The sequence below is a fragment of the Argiope bruennichi genome, chromosome 4 (genome assembly GCF_947563725.1).
Source record: "Argiope bruennichi chromosome 4, qqArgBrue1.1, whole genome shotgun sequence".
Lineage (NCBI taxonomy): Eukaryota > Metazoa > Arthropoda > Arachnida > Araneae > Araneidae > Argiope > Argiope bruennichi.
Window position 1 is genome coordinate 133,444,190 of NC_079154.1, and position 18,851 is coordinate 133,463,040.

Consider the following 18,851-nt stretch of genomic DNA (forward strand, 5'->3'; position numbering starts at 1 on the left):
GTCTTAAGATCTTTCCATTATTTAGATCAGAATTTGTGTGTGCGTTGGCGCTTTAGATCACAGACTGTTTTGCCTAGATCTACCAAATTTGGCACAAATATAACTTGATGGATAGAGCTGTGCACTTAGATGCGATTTTTTTTTTTTTTTTGAAATTTCAATTAATTAAAAATTAAACGAGATTTTAGCTATTTTTGCGGTTAAGATGATAAAAATGATAAGTTAAAATAATAATTTAAAATGATAAAAAAAACTGTTTTTTACATTATTTAAAATCCAAAAATTTATTTTTTTTAATAATGCCGTTTCAATTGTCATGGAAAATTTTTCTGAATTCTAGCAATTTTTTTAAAATATTTTTTAGCTAATTTTCAACAATAGATGAAAATGTTACCCTAAATTTCAAACCATTTTTATTGTTCGTCAAATGCTTAATAGCAGGATTTTTTCCATTGTTTTCTGTTTAATGCCTGTGTAGTTCATATGAAAAATAAAAAAATAGTTACAATACCGTGAAAGCTAGAAGAAAAGGTTATCTTAAAAGTTATGTTTTTAATAACACTGTGATGTCGTGAAACTTGCCTTTATTAGGATGTTTCATGTGTACTTTGAATCGAATAGATATAAGGCTACTGAAATAAAGCAGCTTTGACGTCTGTTACAATTATATACTTAAATATATTTTCTTGGAGAGGGGGATATCACGAACATTAAATTATGTATAAGAAATTAGATTGCAAATTACACAAACAATATTATAGGTGTTTACTTATATATTCTATAAACAATATTCTATTGCTTTTCCGTTACTCCAAAGGAAATTCATGTGTTTTGATATTACATCTTGATTCTTTTATTAGAGGTCTAAGTACAAGTTCGTAATACAAGTCGGGTGGTTCTAAATACATGATTTTTTAAATAAATTTCAAGTAATTACAATGAAAAATTGTGAGTAATTTAGTGGTAAACTGCCTTCTAAAGCTTTTTATGAAATATTTTCTTCGACGCTATTTCTTTTTCTGAAATTACAAGTTGCTGCTAGTCCAAATAAAATATTATCCGTAAATATCACATATTTCTTCTGTCACAAACATAGTCTGTCTTCAAAACATTCGGGCCGCGATAAAACCTGAGTTTAGGGATCAGTGGACTGCGAATTCGACACCAGATTGCTCAGGAAAAAAAGCAAGGTTCCAAATTTGGTACAAAAAAAGTGTAAAAAATAGAAACTCTTATCTTCGTGACCTGAGGTCTGAAAGTTGGAGGCACAATTCCTCGTTACTTGTTTTATCTGTTTAGGATTATATATATACTAATGTATACTGGTGAGATGCGACACTTTGAAGAAGGGAAGCTGGCTCAGATGTCATCCTTGCCTTCTGACACACGGTTTAAAATGATGTATCCCAAAATAGCCCTCGAATAACTTAAAAAATGGATGCTAAAGTAACTAAAATAAAAGAAGTGTGTTGATTCAAGTATTGTATTGGTTATCTAATCACAATTCAAAAACTGGAACACACAAGATCAGAAATACCCCGAGATATAATTAATATCTAATTAAATTAAATAACACTTTCCAGTCTTTATGTTGTCAACTTTGTTCCTTCAATTATCTAATATTATAGTGTTTTCAGTTTATTTGCATTCAAGGGTTTATCACAAACATCATTTTGGATTATGCATCATTATAATGCTTTTATAAAAAGAATGTCTATAGATCTGTAGGTATTATCAGATTCATTTATCGGAAAAAAATTAACATTTAAATTTGAAGTGTTCACTTCATAGCAATAAAATGAAACCTCGCGTTTAATGAAATCATATGTCTCTAATAAATTTTCCACTTTTCAGAAAGAAATTAGAAATGGCCAATGCCTTCACGCTTTGTATGAGAATTCGGACCACTTGCTGCTAAAAAATTTAACAACTCCGATCCTTAAATCTTGAGTTTAGTTTAGTTATATTAACATCCCGTTTTAAAGCAACACTACGGCTATTTTGGGTAACCTCGTAATTTTGAACTACTTTCAGATGACGAGGATGATACATGAGCTGGACATACTCTCCAAACTTCCACACCACACCAACGGAATGAAGCTTGGCCTGACGGATTTAACGTGCAACTTTTAAATCCTGAACTGAATTTCTTCATCTTGAAATTAAGACGATTTTTTTTTTTTTAATTTGAGACTTTAACGAGTGGACGAACGTCAAACCCGTGGAACGTTCTCCACGAACTTTCTTGCCTGTTTTCTACGTATGGCGCAATAAATGGAAAGAAAAACGAGTATGCATCTCGAATGTCTTGGAAGACGTCTCATTTATATGAGAGTAAGGCATAATCCGAAAAATGTTTTTTCCAGGAATGGGGGAAGCCTAAAAAGCGTATTGTTTGCCAATGGATTCTAAAGCCCTCCGCTCTTTTGCGCAAGCTTTAGAATGGGTTTAAGTCGTAAAAATAGCGGTGAGAGGAAAGATGGAAGGAGGAGATGTCTACATTTAAGAATAATGTAAACTCGGATTACGTGCGAAAATAAAATAAATAAATTTTGAATTAAAATAAAATATTAGGGTCAAAAGATATGGCACTCACATACGCATGAAAAAAATTGAATGAAGAAGTATCTAATAGGGCGGCAATCAAGTTCAAAGAATGAGGAAGAATTCCGGAAAAGCGCTCATCCTTTCGAGTCTCAACCCTTGGTGGGATAGAATCATCGAAAAGGGATAATCTCAGGAGCTGAAACGAACAGTAGATTCATCAAACCTCGAGATTAAATCCTTTCATACCTTTTCTTTCCTTTAAAAAAACATGTTGGCTGTTCGTTGTTTACGCAATTCTCTCAAATCAAAAGGTCAACATATTGATTTCCAACTTTAAAGACAGTGAAATTATTTCCATGCAAATGAATATTTTATTACAGTGATTCATGCATGAAGAAATAATTATTCGTCGAAGCAGAACAAAGCCAGGGAAAAAATAACTAGGAAGAAAAAAAATCATTTTCTTCTTTCCTTTATTTTTATGGTTATTTCATTTTTCTATTATTGGCATCAGAAATTACGAGAAAACTTTTTGTTACATATTCCTTGACCAGAATAGAATTTCTGAAGAACTGTTACGAAACCATACGTTTGATAAATTAGAATGCTTTTTCATAACAAAGGAGTCAATAAAACTGTCTATCGTTAATATTTCTAATAATAATTTTTACAATTATTTCGATTTTTTTTTCTTTTATAAATGAGTTTCCTACATTTATTTATCTGACAAATGTAATTATTCTTCTTTGCGAAAATTAAATACTTGTTTGGAAAGGATAAATGCTATTCATGAAATTAGCCACCTTTGGCGACCCGTTTTTTCATTCTGATTATTGATGTTTCAGGCTGTTAAATGAGACGCATAGAATGCATACATATATATATATATTTTTTTAGTTAATGATGTTGTTTGATACGATTGAAAAAATCAGCTTAGCGCAAATTGAAAAGTGTATATACTATGAAATACAAGACGAAAATAAAAATCTAATTACGGAATTCATAATTGATTAAAGCATGCAATTAAATGTTATGATAGTTGAATTTTGATTTCATCATAACATTTAAAAACCTTGTATCAATTCAATTGTGTTCTAACTGAATTAAAAAAAATATTATTTAAGTCAAGGCAAAGATTGTACAGAGATGAAACTGATATAATTAAAAAGATTTTTTTAAGTTAATACGAAGAAACTTTTTGTAAGATAATTGTTTTGGAAGATATGAATATCCATTTCCATCTAGCAAATTATATTCATTGCCCATCTGGCGACGGTAGAGCTTATTTCTGCGCTCGTATAATCTTTCTATTTGAAGCCTGTTTCTTGATTTCTTTTCTATTTTCTTTCCTCTAGCTAAATGAACTTTTTTGAAAAAACGGTGAACAAAATTTTTCTAGCAATATTTTACACCTTCGTTTGTTATCTAAGCGAAGTATTGCACTCAATGCAGCTGCAAAAATTCTTGATGGAAATTCGTATAATATTTTCATATAAGCGGAGATTGGAGTCGCATATTGCTTTATTTGATAAGAATTTTGAAAAAGAAAGGGTTACTCTATCCTATGTTTTTTAATGATAGATACGAACAATTATTGAACAGATTGCATAAGCTCTGAAGTCTTTTTCTAACACCCGTGGTAGATCCATTTTTATCCCCGCTTTGGCACAATGTTGCACACAAAAAGACAGAAAAAAGCCTAATTGAAAAAAAAAGTCTAATTGAAAAATAAACAGATTATTTCTACAATTGATTATAGTATTACATCTTTTCGGTAAAAATAAATATGCAAGGACTGTATATGTGTGATGATGGCCAACTGGCAGATATGCGAGAGAAATGCGAGGGTGACAAAATTAGAGAAACGTTGTGGGATCTTTGTGTTGATTAATCTTTATTGTTTCTCAATTCTCAAACAAATCTTGAAAAATTATATTTGAATTTTCACCTTTTTCAGAAATTGTGACATGTATTTCATACTTTCTTTTGAAATGTTATATGCGGAGGTTTAGAAATATAATTGTCTTTCTTTTACACACACAAATAAAAAGAAAACTCTTTATTTTAGGATAAATGAAAAAGCTTATAATGAGAAGGAATAGTGAAAGATGACGGTTGAAGTTTGTCGATGCCATAATGCTCATTAACGGAGACAGATGTCGGGTATTTGGTCAACTGCAATATTAGCGTGACGTCCACGGATCGGAAGTTTCAGTTCTGGCGAAATGAAGCAGGTGGATGAAGAAAATAATTTTTCAGAATTATGCAAAAGATAATCATATAGATCAAGAGATAATGATGAAGATATTTTCACCGCGCAGAATGACTAAAAATAAGAACCATTTTAAAATTATAAAATCCAAATCTACTTTGATAGCCGATTGACTTCATTGGAAAATTTTTCTTTATAAAATTATCCAACTTCTTCTAAAAGGCTCCTGTTAATGTATTCTCCGTATGTATGTCCAGCGTGAACAGATTCTATTCAAAATGGACATCAGGTAGGCGTCACGTACGAAATTTTGATCGGTTAGGAGCACAGAGACTGTATCTTTTGTTGCATCATTTAGTGCAATAATATTTTCATAAAGGTTTCAAGTGGATTATTTCAAAATGAAACATTAAATGCATCTCCCTCTATTAACTCCCATTTTTTAAAAGTTTTCTGATTCATTTTCAGATTAATAGATCATATTTTTTTCCGTTTGGGATTAAATATGGTCATTTCACTCTGTATTCACGTTATTTCAAGTTCTGATGAAAAATATTTATTTAATAATTTGGTGGTTGTTTTTGTGATGCTCATAATCAATCATGAGTGAACGGAATTTTATTGAATAAAATTTCAAATTCAAATACACATACAATAATCTTCTTAAAAATATCCAGAAATTATTTTCTTTATTCTTTTCCAGAAATTATTTTTACTTATTTTTATTTAATTCACGAAATTTTGTAATCGATTCTTCACTTATTCCCGGTGTCCCAGCATCCCACGCCACCGTACACTTGCGTATTCTCGAAGACAATACACTATTTCAATAATTTGAAAACTTGATTGCCAGAAACCAATAATGCACTCATATTTTAATTAAATACGCGTAAAAAATGGCAAATAATGGATTTTAGAAGCATTACACTTACTCTTCCACTTACATTCACTTACAAAACATTAACATTCACTTAAAAAATTTACACTTACTCTTCCAGAAAGCCTTTCAGTATCATGTTTGGAGACGTTCCGGTCACTGTTCCAGTGCCCCCACAATTGGCGGAATAAGCAATGCTCAGCAGCAAAGTTTTATGCAAAGCATTCAGGGCCACAAGTGACCCTACAAGATAGGAAAAAATAGTAAAGTGGCTATTTCAAACATGAAGAAAATTTTGAGTTCAAGCATTAAATCACTTGCATGTTGAGTATTAAGAGAGCGAAAAAAATGTTGAAAGTTACTTTTAACAGCTGTCTTGACAGCTTCCCGTTCAAGAATAATTTTATGTGTATAATGCATGACACTTGTTGTTTAAATAAATTAATTGCTGTATCATTTCATCATTGATAAAGTTTTCTTTCTCTACAATATTTATTATTTAAAAAAAACCACACACTATTTTAAGTAAATAAAAGACCCTAAAAAGGAAAAATACTTTCTTCAGAAAACTATATTCACATTTTAGTGACATGTAAGAAAGATTCTAAGTAAAATGTCAATGTTTAACTGCTGAATGAATATTTTTAAACTCATTCGAGCTTTGAAAAATATTATCCGTAGTATAATACAAAAAAATATAAGGACATTGCTCCTTATTTCGAAACTAATTATCACACAATAAAGCTGTAAATTCCTGTCGCTGTAGAAATATGCTTTCTCTAAGTGTGTGAAATATGTTTTCTTGTAAGGGATCGTCTTCACATTTAGATTTACATCTTTAAAGTCATAAAAACGTTGAATACAATTTCATAAAAAAATTTGATGATAATCAAAGTAGCATGATCTTAATTATCATTGTTCCAAAATTTTATACGTTTCTGTCACATAATTTTTAAAATATGTTGCAATAATCAAAAGCTTTCAGAATAGTATTATTTCTGCTTTGTTTGGGGAGCATCTAATCTTACGAAAGAAATATTTGACAGGAATGAAAAATATCTAAAATGGAATGGAAAACAAAACATTCCTTTCAACACTGCTTTACGTTTACAAGTTTTTGTTTTTGCTTTTTGAAATAAATGGTGACGAGAAAAAAAAACAATAAACATAAAAAAATTCTACTTCGGTTACATTTCAAGCGAAGTTTTGTTTGAGATAAATGAGAACTGATAACAGTTTTAGAAACGATTTGTAAAATCTTTAAATAATGGAAAACGCACAGAAGTAAAATTCTGCACTAAGTGCGAATTTATACAGCACTAGCACTTTTTTCGAGAAGCTGGTTTGCTTTCCCTGTGTATATGGCTTAAACTCCGTTCCGACGACCTGTTGCCTTTACGGATATGGACTGAAACCTGCTATCTGACCACTGTAGGATGAACCGCGCCTGTAGACGTCGATCGGAGCTTCCCACAAATTGTCGAAAAAATGAACAGACGTCAAAGAACCGCGGAAAACAACAAGAGAAGGGAAAATGTGCCTATCGGAAGACGCGCACGAGCCGTCTGAACGGGGCTTTAGTTTGTGGTGCCGCACGGTGATGTTTGTTTTATCGTTTCAACGCATTTGTTAAGCTTGTAGCAATATCATCTTTTTCTGTTATAAAAGCTCGCACCAACATTTTCTCGACACTCCAGGCTTCCAGAGCTTTCTTCTTTTTTTTTATTAAGGTGGATTTTTAAGGATTTATTAATAAACTAGTTGTTTTTTGAATTTTCTGCTTTTCCCTCAATTGAACACGCTGTAGTCACTTTGTCTTAATTTTCACACGATAAGTTCTGTGGTAACGAGTGAATGACTGTAATTAAAAGGAAAAAAAGCTGGTTCGCTGGGAAAATAGGCAGTTTTTACTTTCACTTATATTTCTTATGTAAAAATTAATGTAGCCTGATATCTGTTCTTTTCATTGTGTATCCCTATAAAAATATATCCCATGTCATCATAGAACTATTAAAAAGATAGCTTTCAGAATAATCTAACTTTTCTGGTATAATAATTTGACTTGTTTCCTTCCTCACGAGCCGGTTCGTAGGAAATATTGATTATATTTGATTTCAGACAAATCGTTTAGAAATAACTTCATGTCCGTGTTTCCAACAAAATGTCTGTTATTAGGGTAGTACGTGTTACTGTACTTGTTTTTCTCGAGTTCTTTTTATACTGTACATGAATCTTTCTAATGGAGACAGTCTCATAACTACAGGGCGCTATGAAAAATGCAAGCATCTGGTTACAACAAACCACAAACTGGCTGCTCCCTTCCGCAGAAGGCACACGGAATAATCTGAATGACCAGACCGTTGGCGGAACTGTGGCTTTCTAAGGGTCGTTACCGGGCACGGTACAACCCTTCCCTTGAGATGTATGTCACGTCATTGGTGAGAGAAGCCAGACTTACCCCTTTTTGTGTACCCACTAGGGTGGCGAGAACCAACCACCATGCCGAAAATTTCTCATCCTCAATTACAAGGAGCCTCCCATGGGACAATAATCTGGCTAATCTATCATCTAAATTTCGATACATTGTAATTTTATTTCTAATGCATCTTGCAAACCTCGCAAACTCCTTCTCCCTTAGCTTTGATGAAACAATGAAAACGGTTTGAATTTTAGGATCTAATCTAGAATGTAATCTATTGCCGGCATAAAATATTTTTAAAACATTTTCAAATTCTTCGAAAATTTCCACGGTTATTAAATTGGTATCAGTAAAGAGAATCCTTTAAATTTTAAACAAGTGAAAAATTTAATAATATTTTTTAACATTATCACAGAAAAACGCCAGAATTCAACTTAATTTTTAATTAATTAAAATTTCAAAAATTCGAGGTACACATTCCCGCACTCCAAAGCATATATGCGCCGGGATTGGCAGTTCTAGGTCAAATGATAGACTAGGTGGCCTTAGAGGGTCAGCATGCACGCACAGTTATTTTTATTAGTAGAATAGATTAGTATGAAATAATAAAACTTCTATACTAATAACAAATATAAATATGTGCATGTATGTGTGTTGGTGCTCTACAGGTCAGACCGTTTGATCTACAGCTACCAATATTGGTATATGTATATCGTAGCGGATTAGAATGTGCATCTCGAAGTGATTTTTTTAAAATTAAAAATTAAACTGAATTTCGGCGTTCTTCCAAGATAATTTCAAAAAAAAAAATATTTCACAAAAATCACTTTTAAACCGTTTCAACAATTAATAAATTGTCTTTTTAATGGTACCTATTTAATAGTAATGTTAGACGTGATGAGATATTTAATCACCTGATGATTTTCTTCCATTGCTGAAATTTAAAGAAAAAAGATTTTGTTTTAATATCTGTGTAGTTAACGAGACGGGCAAAAAGTGAAATGACAATGCTACAAAATTTAAAATATTAATGAACTACACTTTTACGTTTTTTAATGGTGCCATGATGTCATCGGTCTCCATTAGAAAATTTCATGTATACAATGAGCGGAGCATTTATAAGGCGATTGACGTTGCACTTCTTTAGTGTTTGGCAATTTCGCGGTGCTTTGTATATGAAGTTGTATTTAAACTATTTTATAAAAACATAAACTAAGATAATGTTTAATCAATAGAAATAGTGTTCCACCATTATGTTGAAATAAGAGGGCAGAAATAATAGAGTTGAACAGTTGATATTATAAAAATCTACTACAAAATACAAAGGTAAAATGCATGAGCTTTATGATATTCGTTTGAATATTAGTTAAACATCTGTTCACAAAGCTTCAATAATTCTGTTTTTCTTTCTGTAATTAAAATTGCTTTTCATTCAAAGCAGGAAATTTACAATAAGAACACCAAATAATATAAGAGTAATAACAAGAATAAATATAAAACACCTATTGACAAAAAAGAAACACATGTACACCATTATTTCTCATTGAGTGATAATCATATTTGTGAAGTAATGGCTTATTCATAGATAGGAAATTATTTGTGTTTACCGGAATCGGTAGTTGTTCTTTGTACGCTTGATTTAAGTTCCATCATCACGGCTTCGACAATGGGCACCATCATGGCTGTAGTGGCTGTATTGCTAATCCACATGGATAGAAACATGGTGGTCAACATGAACCCCAGCATCAACCTTAAGCAAAAACGATATGCATGTTGAGGCAAAGAAAGTCATAGTCACCAAGAAAAAACATTATATAACGGGGCCATAAAATAACTTTCCCTGTTTGGTGGCATTTGCAGCCAAAATGAATGAACGAAATGAAATAACATTTCCTATACAGACTGTGGCAGGCATGGGAAGATGAATTCCGCAAAAGAAAGAAAAAAATTACAACTAAAAATTACCGATAGGAGAAATATTGATGCTTCTATCACATCCGGAGAGGAAATTTGCATTTCGAGATGGATTATGTAAAATTCCTAGTGCGTGCGTGACAGCAGCGCCCTGCATTCCTTGTAAAAAGTGAAGAGCAAACTACCTGTTAGCAGTTCATTCTTGACTATTTATGTGTGTTTTGATTGTTGTTAGTGATTGACTGTTGATGTGTGCTTAATATGGGCCTTGCCTTACCTCAGCATGCTTTACTGGTAAGATTGTTCTACACTAGAAAGTGTATCGCCATGGCTGCTCTTAAGCAAACCTGCGTATCTTGAAACAGAGCATAAGATGGGCTATTAATGAACATCGAAACTGACAGTTTACACGCAGTAGTGGAGAACGTCATACACCGTATGCAATATGTTGTACACAGGGAAGGTCAGAATATTGAAAATGCTGCACGAGGTCCAGGGGACCTTAATATAAGAAAGAATAAAAGAATATTTTCTGCGAGTTTCATGAATTCATTCATAATTCTACTCTCACAACGTCAGTATTCCCCTATCAGCAACTTTCGGTACTGATTTGTTTCTGCGGAATTCATCTTCCCATTCCTTTCACATTCTGTATATGACATTTTGTTTCATTTCGTTCATTCACTTTAGCTGCAGATGCCGACAAACTCGGAAAGTTATTTTAGGGCCACCCTGAATAACGGAATAAATAATAACGTTTTAAAGACTATATTTATTTAGGTGAATACGTCATATGTAAGCTATAGTGACATTCTATAAAGTAAGGGAATTAAGTGATTTCAGTATCCCCTCCTATCCGCACTTCTATGGCCATGCGCAGTGGAAAAACTGGAATTTGAAAAATAAGCGAACGATTATTCCAAACACAAGTCAAAATGATTCTTCCAAGCAAATATTAAGAGGTTGTCTGAAAATGGGAATTTCATGTAGATTCCATGATTGTTTCCCAAATGAAAAGTGGACAAGTTGAATGAAAAGAATATCTTCATTGGAAATCACAAAAACTGTTACGGACCTTGTAACACAGGTCCCGTCGTTTAGGTAGCAAGTCTATAGCTTTGCTGTAAAAAGATGGTGGAAGTCTTGAGGAAGTCCTGCATCGCTTCCTTCGCCCAAAGGGAAATAAATCTGTCCCCTGTAATACTCTCTTAAGTGGCCCAAAGATGTGGAAGTTCCAGAGCGATAAATCCGGACTGTACGGCGGGTCTTCCAACACTCCCCAAAGGAAATTTTTAAGGTCGTCTGGGTTTTGCGGGAGACGTGTGGGTGAGCATTGTCATAGAGAAGGATCACTTGTTGTGTGAGAAGGCCTGATCGTTTGCTTTTGATTGCTTTGTCGGAGTATTGCAGTATTGTGTTGAATGGATAGTGTTCCCTTGGAACAGGAAACCAATCAGGTGTGGTCAACGATAATCGAAGAATCAGAAACGTACTACCTATCGTTGTTCTAGTTTGGATGCATCCCTGTATAGCACGGCTTTACTTCCTCTAATTAATTAATTTCCTCTAATATGAACAGCTTTCAGTGCTGAACGCCATATGCACTGCACGCCTCCTACCGCCCTTTATTTCCCTGTTCGGTGGAGCTGCTATAGCTGCAATCATTCTGACGCAATCGCAAGTGTTCACTTTTCATTTGGGCAACCCTTATATTTACTCATGTTAGCGACACAGTAATAAACAAGTAGAAATATAGATTATTTTTGCAATCATCGGGAGTTAACTTTCAAAATCATTAGGTTCCACAAGTATTTTTACCCTTTGATTTCTAAAATTAATCAGATTCAAAATCAATAATCTCTGACATCAAATTTAGTTGGCGCCCCGATAATGATTTCAAGTATTAATGAAGTCCTTTTAATAAAAATAGTCCATCTCAGTTCTTTCCGAAAAAAATAGCAGTTATATTTGGGAAAATATAAAGGACCACTTTTGTCCTCTTTGATTACAGCACACGAAGTTTTCAACCAAAACATATAATAGCAAATTGTCACACATATAAAATATGCCATTAATTATTATTATATATGTTATTAAATTATTATATAAAATATATTATTATATTATACCTAATATATAAAATATATTAAATATATTATACCTAAAAATATAAAAAATAAGCTCGAATCTAACAAGAAATATGAGTATTTGCAATAAATAATTTTTAACAGCGTATATTCGAAATAAAGCATATTTTTTCTTTCATAATTTAAAAGACTTTTGTGTAACAAACCTCTATGAAAATTCCAAATGTGCTGTTAAGATTTTGAAAAGTATTAGCATTGTATCGTTAAATTTCCGTTACTCTTGAAAAGAAGTTGTATGATAAGGAATCTTTACAGAAATAATATTTTTTTTAAAAAAATTTCTATTAGTTCAATTCATTTGCATAAAGATCAGAAATATGTTAAATAGTCCTACATATTCATAAATTGTACCTTATTTAAATTGCAATAAATTGCGCATAAATAATAACAATATATATTCTTACATTATTTCTTTTATTCGCATAATGGGATTGCAACATAAAATACTTTTCATTTTATGAACACTTTTATATTTTCTCATCATGTAAATGCATGTTACTAATATGAAATGGAAGTTACAAATGTTATGTAAATATCATCAACGCTTGTGTGATGAATTGGAACGTAAAATTCGACTAGAATACAGCGTTCCATTTCTGTGTTAGAATTTGCCAGTTTTCTTTTACAAAACTGACAATCAATTCCTTCAAAAACATTGCAAAAGTACTCAATCCTCATGGAGCTGCATACGCCATTGTAACTGCAGGTGACCTCATTTCAAATGAGTAACTGATTCATCTGTAGCTTCAGAAAAGCTTTTTTTCTCAATTCATTTTATTTCGATGATATGGGTCTCATCGAATTATCGGAACACCGTAAATTTGAATCCGTTTTTCCGATACGTAAAAGTATCGAGATGGTTTTGGTTACGTAATGTTACAATTCTAATGTTTATGCAAATAATATAATATATTGATGTTTATGATACCTAACTTGCTGTTAATTTAAATTAAGCACCTAATTTATAAATATGTGCATAGGTATTTACTATATTTCTTACTATTATGCAATTCAATTTAGTAATTCGAATATTCAAGTTAAAAATAAAAATGCATCATCACATGGAATCTAAATGTTGTATTTCGCTCACTTAGGGAGCATCTGAAGTTCAATTCTTTTTGATCTCGATATTTTTAAAAATAAATGACATTCAATTGTAATTTTTATATAGTTGCTCTATATATCTGGGTTTAAATTTTGAAGGTAATGTAGGTTATGTTTCGCACATAAGCAGTTAAAAATTATTTGCCATAAATACTCATATTTTTTTAGATAATGGAACTATTTATTTTGGTTTTTGATATAATGCACTGATAGCATATTTTGAAGTATTTTGGGAATTCCGTATGATTTGGTTAAAACGCAATAAAGGGCTCAAATTTGTATTTTTAGAGGAAATTTTAATATAAACGCTATTTTAACGGAAGTTTCCGTACAGGCAAACAAAATCAAAAATGAACTTGCAAATCATCTCGAAATATCCACGAAATCGCAGTGAACCCAAACCATGTCTTTCTTCACTATTTTCTGGTAAACTCCCTAACTGCCTCGTCATCAAAACCTCATTGCAGAGTATGTTTTCTCTCATATTCTTTACCTGATCGCAATTCAAGAGCAGTTCAGGAAAATTCAGGGAAAAAAAACTTCCAAATACAGATGCTCACGAACATTTTTGATCAGACAGTATACATACTACTCTTAAAGGAACATCAGGTACTTCGGACATGTTGCATATTTTTCTACAAAATGTCTTTCTCTTGTTGCTAGTTATAGAATTGCTTTGAAATACCATAAATTGTGATAGAAGATGTTTGTCTGATCATGCTTGTGTCGTAGAATAAGAGAGATGACAATAAAAATCTAAAATTATTGTAGAATCAAGTAACACTGAAAAGTGAATCACATAAGATTTTGTTTCTGGCCAAAGCATTATTTTTCTGCAATTAATACAGTGGTATAAAGAGAGTGGACAAGATGCTTTTGAAGCCCCGGATGCCTGTCTGAAGTGACTTCACGGAGATAAAAAATGCATTTATGCCAATTTCTAAAGTGATGTTTAATTATTAATTGCAGAACTACGTAACTTCCCGTTTCAAAGCAGCAATAGAGCTATTTTAGGACGGATCTCGAAATTTTGAACCTCGGTCAGTTGACGAAGATGATACTTGAGTTGGCTTCACACCAGCGGCAGGACGTTTGTCCCCGATGGATTTAGTGTACACTAGACACACTTACACAATGGTCTCGAACCTGAAACCCTTCGAACCGAAGCCAAGACCTTATCACTAGGTCACCGGAGGCCTCATTTTCTTAAAGTCAAATCCTATGGATCAGCGGAAAAATATTACATGCCCAGGCACAATTTATCCTATTCAATCCACTGATGACTAGAATCCCAGTCTTTCAGCGTCACTCCCTTGGATTAATTTTCCAATGTCACAATGCCACTGGATTACTTTCGCATTGTTGAAGATGTGCAATTAAGACAAACAGTGATTCGTACCATTTGGTGTCCGTGCCGAGGAGCAAGAGGACCTTGAGAGCCAGTCGTTCGTGGAGATTGCAGTGCTCCACTGCGACCGCCACGGCTAAGCCACCGAGAAACATCATCAGCACCTCCTGTTGAAAAGAAACCAATCACTTGCTTCTATTTCTGTCTTCAAAAGCCATAGATACATTTCAGTGCACTCTTGATGTTGAAATAGCGAATTGGACTCAGCCGGGAATAGCGGTGTAAATTAATCTCATAGCTATCACTAAATATAACAGGATATCTTTTTTTTATAAACTTTATTACTTTTTGTGATGCTTTCAAGTGAATTCAACGGTCTCAGAATTTCAATTAAGAATTTCAAATCCATAACTTTAGGTGAAACAATTAATTGTCGGTGGAATTTTATAATTTAATTTTGTGCAATTAGTATAACAATTTAATTTTTCCTTTCCATTAAGATAAGATAATAACAGTGTCTACGTAAATGTAACATCTCGGCTCAACAACCCAAAGACAGTCGGTCCTTGGCAACTTGCTAATCCTACCATCCACAAATTATACTAGAATAACAAACTTTTATTTAGCTAAACCTGAAATGCATTGTAAAAAAAATCAATGTATTGTCGTATAGATATCTGAACAAACATAAAAGGTTGCATTTGCAACAATTAACATTTTAAAAATTTTCATGCTTTCCTCCTCTGCTCCCATAAATTTAATATTGATATCATTCATAAATACATTTGAATGAACAGAAATTAGATCGATTTAATAAAGTTAAAGCTCCGTTTTGGAACAACATAAGGGCAGCTTCGGGACGAATCTTGTTGATTTTGAATCGTGGTCAGTTTGCAAATCAAAGCCGGGGAAAAAAAGAAACGAACGAACAAAAAAAAACCAGTAGACAATGCTTCCTAGCATTAAAAGAAGAAATTATGCGCTTTAATTCAGTCATGCATGAGAATCAAAGAATGAATGAACGGCGAATAAGTGTTACGAATTGCTGTTTCTCTCCAGCAGGAAATCAGTTTCTTAAACTTTCTGTTTCAAAAAGAAACTTTGTTCAAGCAAATGCTATTTTATTCAGCGTGAATATTAGACAATTCAATGTTTTTTTTTTTTTCATTTCCACATCAAGTTTTTCTTTCGACTTATTCGCATAGTAATTCATAGCACTAGTTTAATGGACATATTTTAGACATGTTTCCGTTAAACGACTGCTCCACGATTTGACACTTCATTAATCTAGATCATTGCATTCACAGACAGACCGACAGACAGCAAAGCTTTTGACTTATTTGATGCAAAACCTAATAGTGTTATTCTCAGTCCATCTAGCTCATTTGCTTTTCCCATTAATCGTATTCAGACGCACACAGACGGATAGACAGACACACAGAATCTCATCGACTACAACATCATCACATGTCCAATATTTTTTGAAATTCTACAATTTTAGTGTAAAACCGGCATGCCAAATTTAATTGCTCATGTCGATTAGCATATAGATACAATTCCAGAGATGTGTTTATAGAAATGAGGGAGGTCTAAAAACTAGGAAATTTTCAAAAACCTTTTTTCAATGATTTTTTTCTTTTTGTTTTTCGTATACGAGAAAATGGAAACGATTACTCAGCTCTGGAAGAGGCACTTCTTCCAGAGCTTCCAAAAAGGCTCTTCTAGCTAGCGGATTAAGCGAAAAAAAGGAATTGTTATTTTTTATTAGGGAAAATGTAAAATAATGAGCCGAATCTCTATGTGAACAAACTGCATTGCAAATTCATTCTAAAAAGTGTTGTTTTATGCATGTTACAAAAATTACTATGCCTTTCGTTGTTTTTACTTTAAACGACGAACCGAAAATGCTTACAAGAATGAAAATTCTCACCTTCATGTAATTAGAGCAGACTTCTTCTCCAGTCAGAATGCCCAGAGTCGGCATAAGGACGACCGGCAAGAGAGCAGTCACTGCAAGATGGACTGGCTCCAGGCACCAGTAGACGGCCATCCAAAGAATGATGTAAGCGCATTTCGATTCCTGAAATAAATAAGTTTGACACATTTTTTAAATGCATGCTTTTGTATATTAAAAGAATTTTTTTAAATTTCTTTACTCTTTAATATATTTATATGCATAGTGTGACTGAAATCGTCATATAATATTTATAACTGCTCTTGAGGTTTGTAATCGACGTTCCCTCATATCCTATAACTCTTACTTAATCAGTATTCAATGAAGTGATTAATTGATAATAAAAATCTAAAAATCTAAAAATAATATATTATTATCAGAAATACGCAAGCGTACAAAATTTTGAAAACTTTGGCATAGAAGAAAATAAATAAAAAAATAGATTTTAAATATTCCGTATTTTACAAATATGAAACAAGTAAAATTAAATAAAAAATAGTTCAGAACAATTAAGACAAAGCATCAGTGAACGTTTTGAAAACATTTCATTTTGTGGAAAAATAATTTGAATAATTATTGATCACATATTGTAGGACTTAAGATTGAATCGAGGAAACAATAATCCTGGTTGCAGATACCAGCAGATATATTGTCGACTTTCATAAAATGGCAGATTTTGCATTAAGCTTTGTTTTATAGTGAAGAACTTAGAACTGCGCCTTTTCACTCATTTGATATAAATCTAAATTTTGGCGCTAAAACAGTACACAAAATTTCAATTTTTTTAGACACATTTTCATTATATTTTAATACAGAAGGTTACTCGGTAATGGATTCAGGCTGAAATGAAATACAACACACTCAAGGGAATGATAAAATTAGGTCTATAGGAACATTTCTAATCGAAAAGATTTGCATAAAAGATACTAGCGCATATTTTTTGCCATGTGTATAAATATTTTTTTTTTTAATTTTAAAGAGTATCCAATAATTTCTGCTTTAACAGAAAAATTTTAAATATATATATTATGCTGAAATCTATATTAATGTAAATGTATTACCGTCTTACAATATTTAGTCGTGTTAAATGTGCAGTGGTGTTAGCCACTTTTCGAAAAAATTAAAAACTGTAACCAAGCAATATTGAATACAATTCAACCTCTTTGTTAAATTTGGATTTAAAAGACTCATATAATAATAACATTATAACATATTTGTCTCAGAATAACCGATTGTGATACTATGACTTTTGAGAAACGATTATATACGTTAAAACATGCTTATATACGTATTTGTAACTCTGGAGAAATGGTTTTTGGTTTGGGGTTTTTTTTTTTTTTTTGGCGCAAGAGCCATATTTGGCTAAACTGTGCCATAACTCTGAAGGAAAAATACTAAAGTTTAGAGGCTCTGAATGGATCTCATGCAGTCTGTTGAACATTGCATTTCATTTAGTGAGAAACTGCAACACCACAATGCAGGCTCGTAAAATTTGATAACAATAACTTATTCGTCTCAGTGAAGTCCCGTTTGCGTTCCACAAAGAAGTGACCCACGTCTATCACAATACAGAACAATAGCGCCATAATTTTCTATAAACATCATGACTTAACTAAAGATACGACTCGTCTTTTCACCACTTTTAATGTTTCTTCTGCATGTAATATTCATAAGAGAAGCTCCATTCGGATTAAAATCAAATGATGCGCATCAGATGAGGATGTAAATGAAATGAGCGAGCGGTACTTACTTGATGCGGTGAAATAGCAAGAGGTAAAAGCAGAAAAGGTGTTAAAGAGCACACGGTGAATTTAATCTTCTTCGCTGACCACATTTCATCTTATTTCGGAAATTTGCGTGAATGAATTCATAAAGACTTTCTCATCCGGGTGTGCCACGTAATCGCTGGAGAGCACGTCGTCACTACTTCGCGATAACGAAGTAAACTGAAATATATATATATATTTAATAGTTGTGGATAAAAGATTTATTATGTGGATGTCAGATCTTCTGACCTTCTTCCTTTCCAAACATCGTTGATCTAAATGAAAATCATTTTTTTTTTTCGAACAGAATTATCAGCCCGTAAGATTAATGAAAGATATTTTTAAGATTTTTTTTTTCGATCGGGATTGTTCAAATTAGCTCTGAATGTTAAATGATCTAGTTGAATGCATGCAGTTACTTTTCAAAAAGAAATGAAATGAAAAAAATGAAAAACACTCCTTTATTAATCTGCTAAAATAATTTTGCAGAAATTATTTTTTATTTTAATTAATCTATTTTCGTTTTTTCCACTTCTTAATCCGTAAACTATAATTTGTCATTA

The 18,851-nt window shown here is 32.4% G+C and overlaps 1 protein-coding gene across 1 annotated transcript in view; it reads right to left on the bottom strand.

The window, feature by feature from the left end:
• The window catches only part of LOC129965516 (Na(+)/citrate cotransporter-like), a 41,437-nt gene extending 23,031 nt beyond the window's left edge, over window positions 1-18,406 (bottom strand). Inside the window, exons 1-5 of the mRNA XM_056079485.1 lie at window positions 18,273-18,406; window positions 16,499-16,648; window positions 14,620-14,735; window positions 9,663-9,805; window positions 5,750-5,879 (exon numbers count right to left, since the gene is read on the bottom strand). Coding sequence (XP_055935460.1) covers window positions 5,750-5,879; window positions 9,663-9,805; window positions 14,620-14,735; window positions 16,499-16,648; window positions 18,273-18,356 — 623 coding nt within the window. The 5' untranslated portion in view covers window positions 18,357-18,406. The remainder of the gene's footprint in view (window positions 1-5,749; window positions 5,880-9,662; window positions 9,806-14,619; window positions 14,736-16,498; window positions 16,649-18,272) is intronic.
• Between the last annotated feature and the right edge of the window lie 445 nt (window positions 18,407-18,851).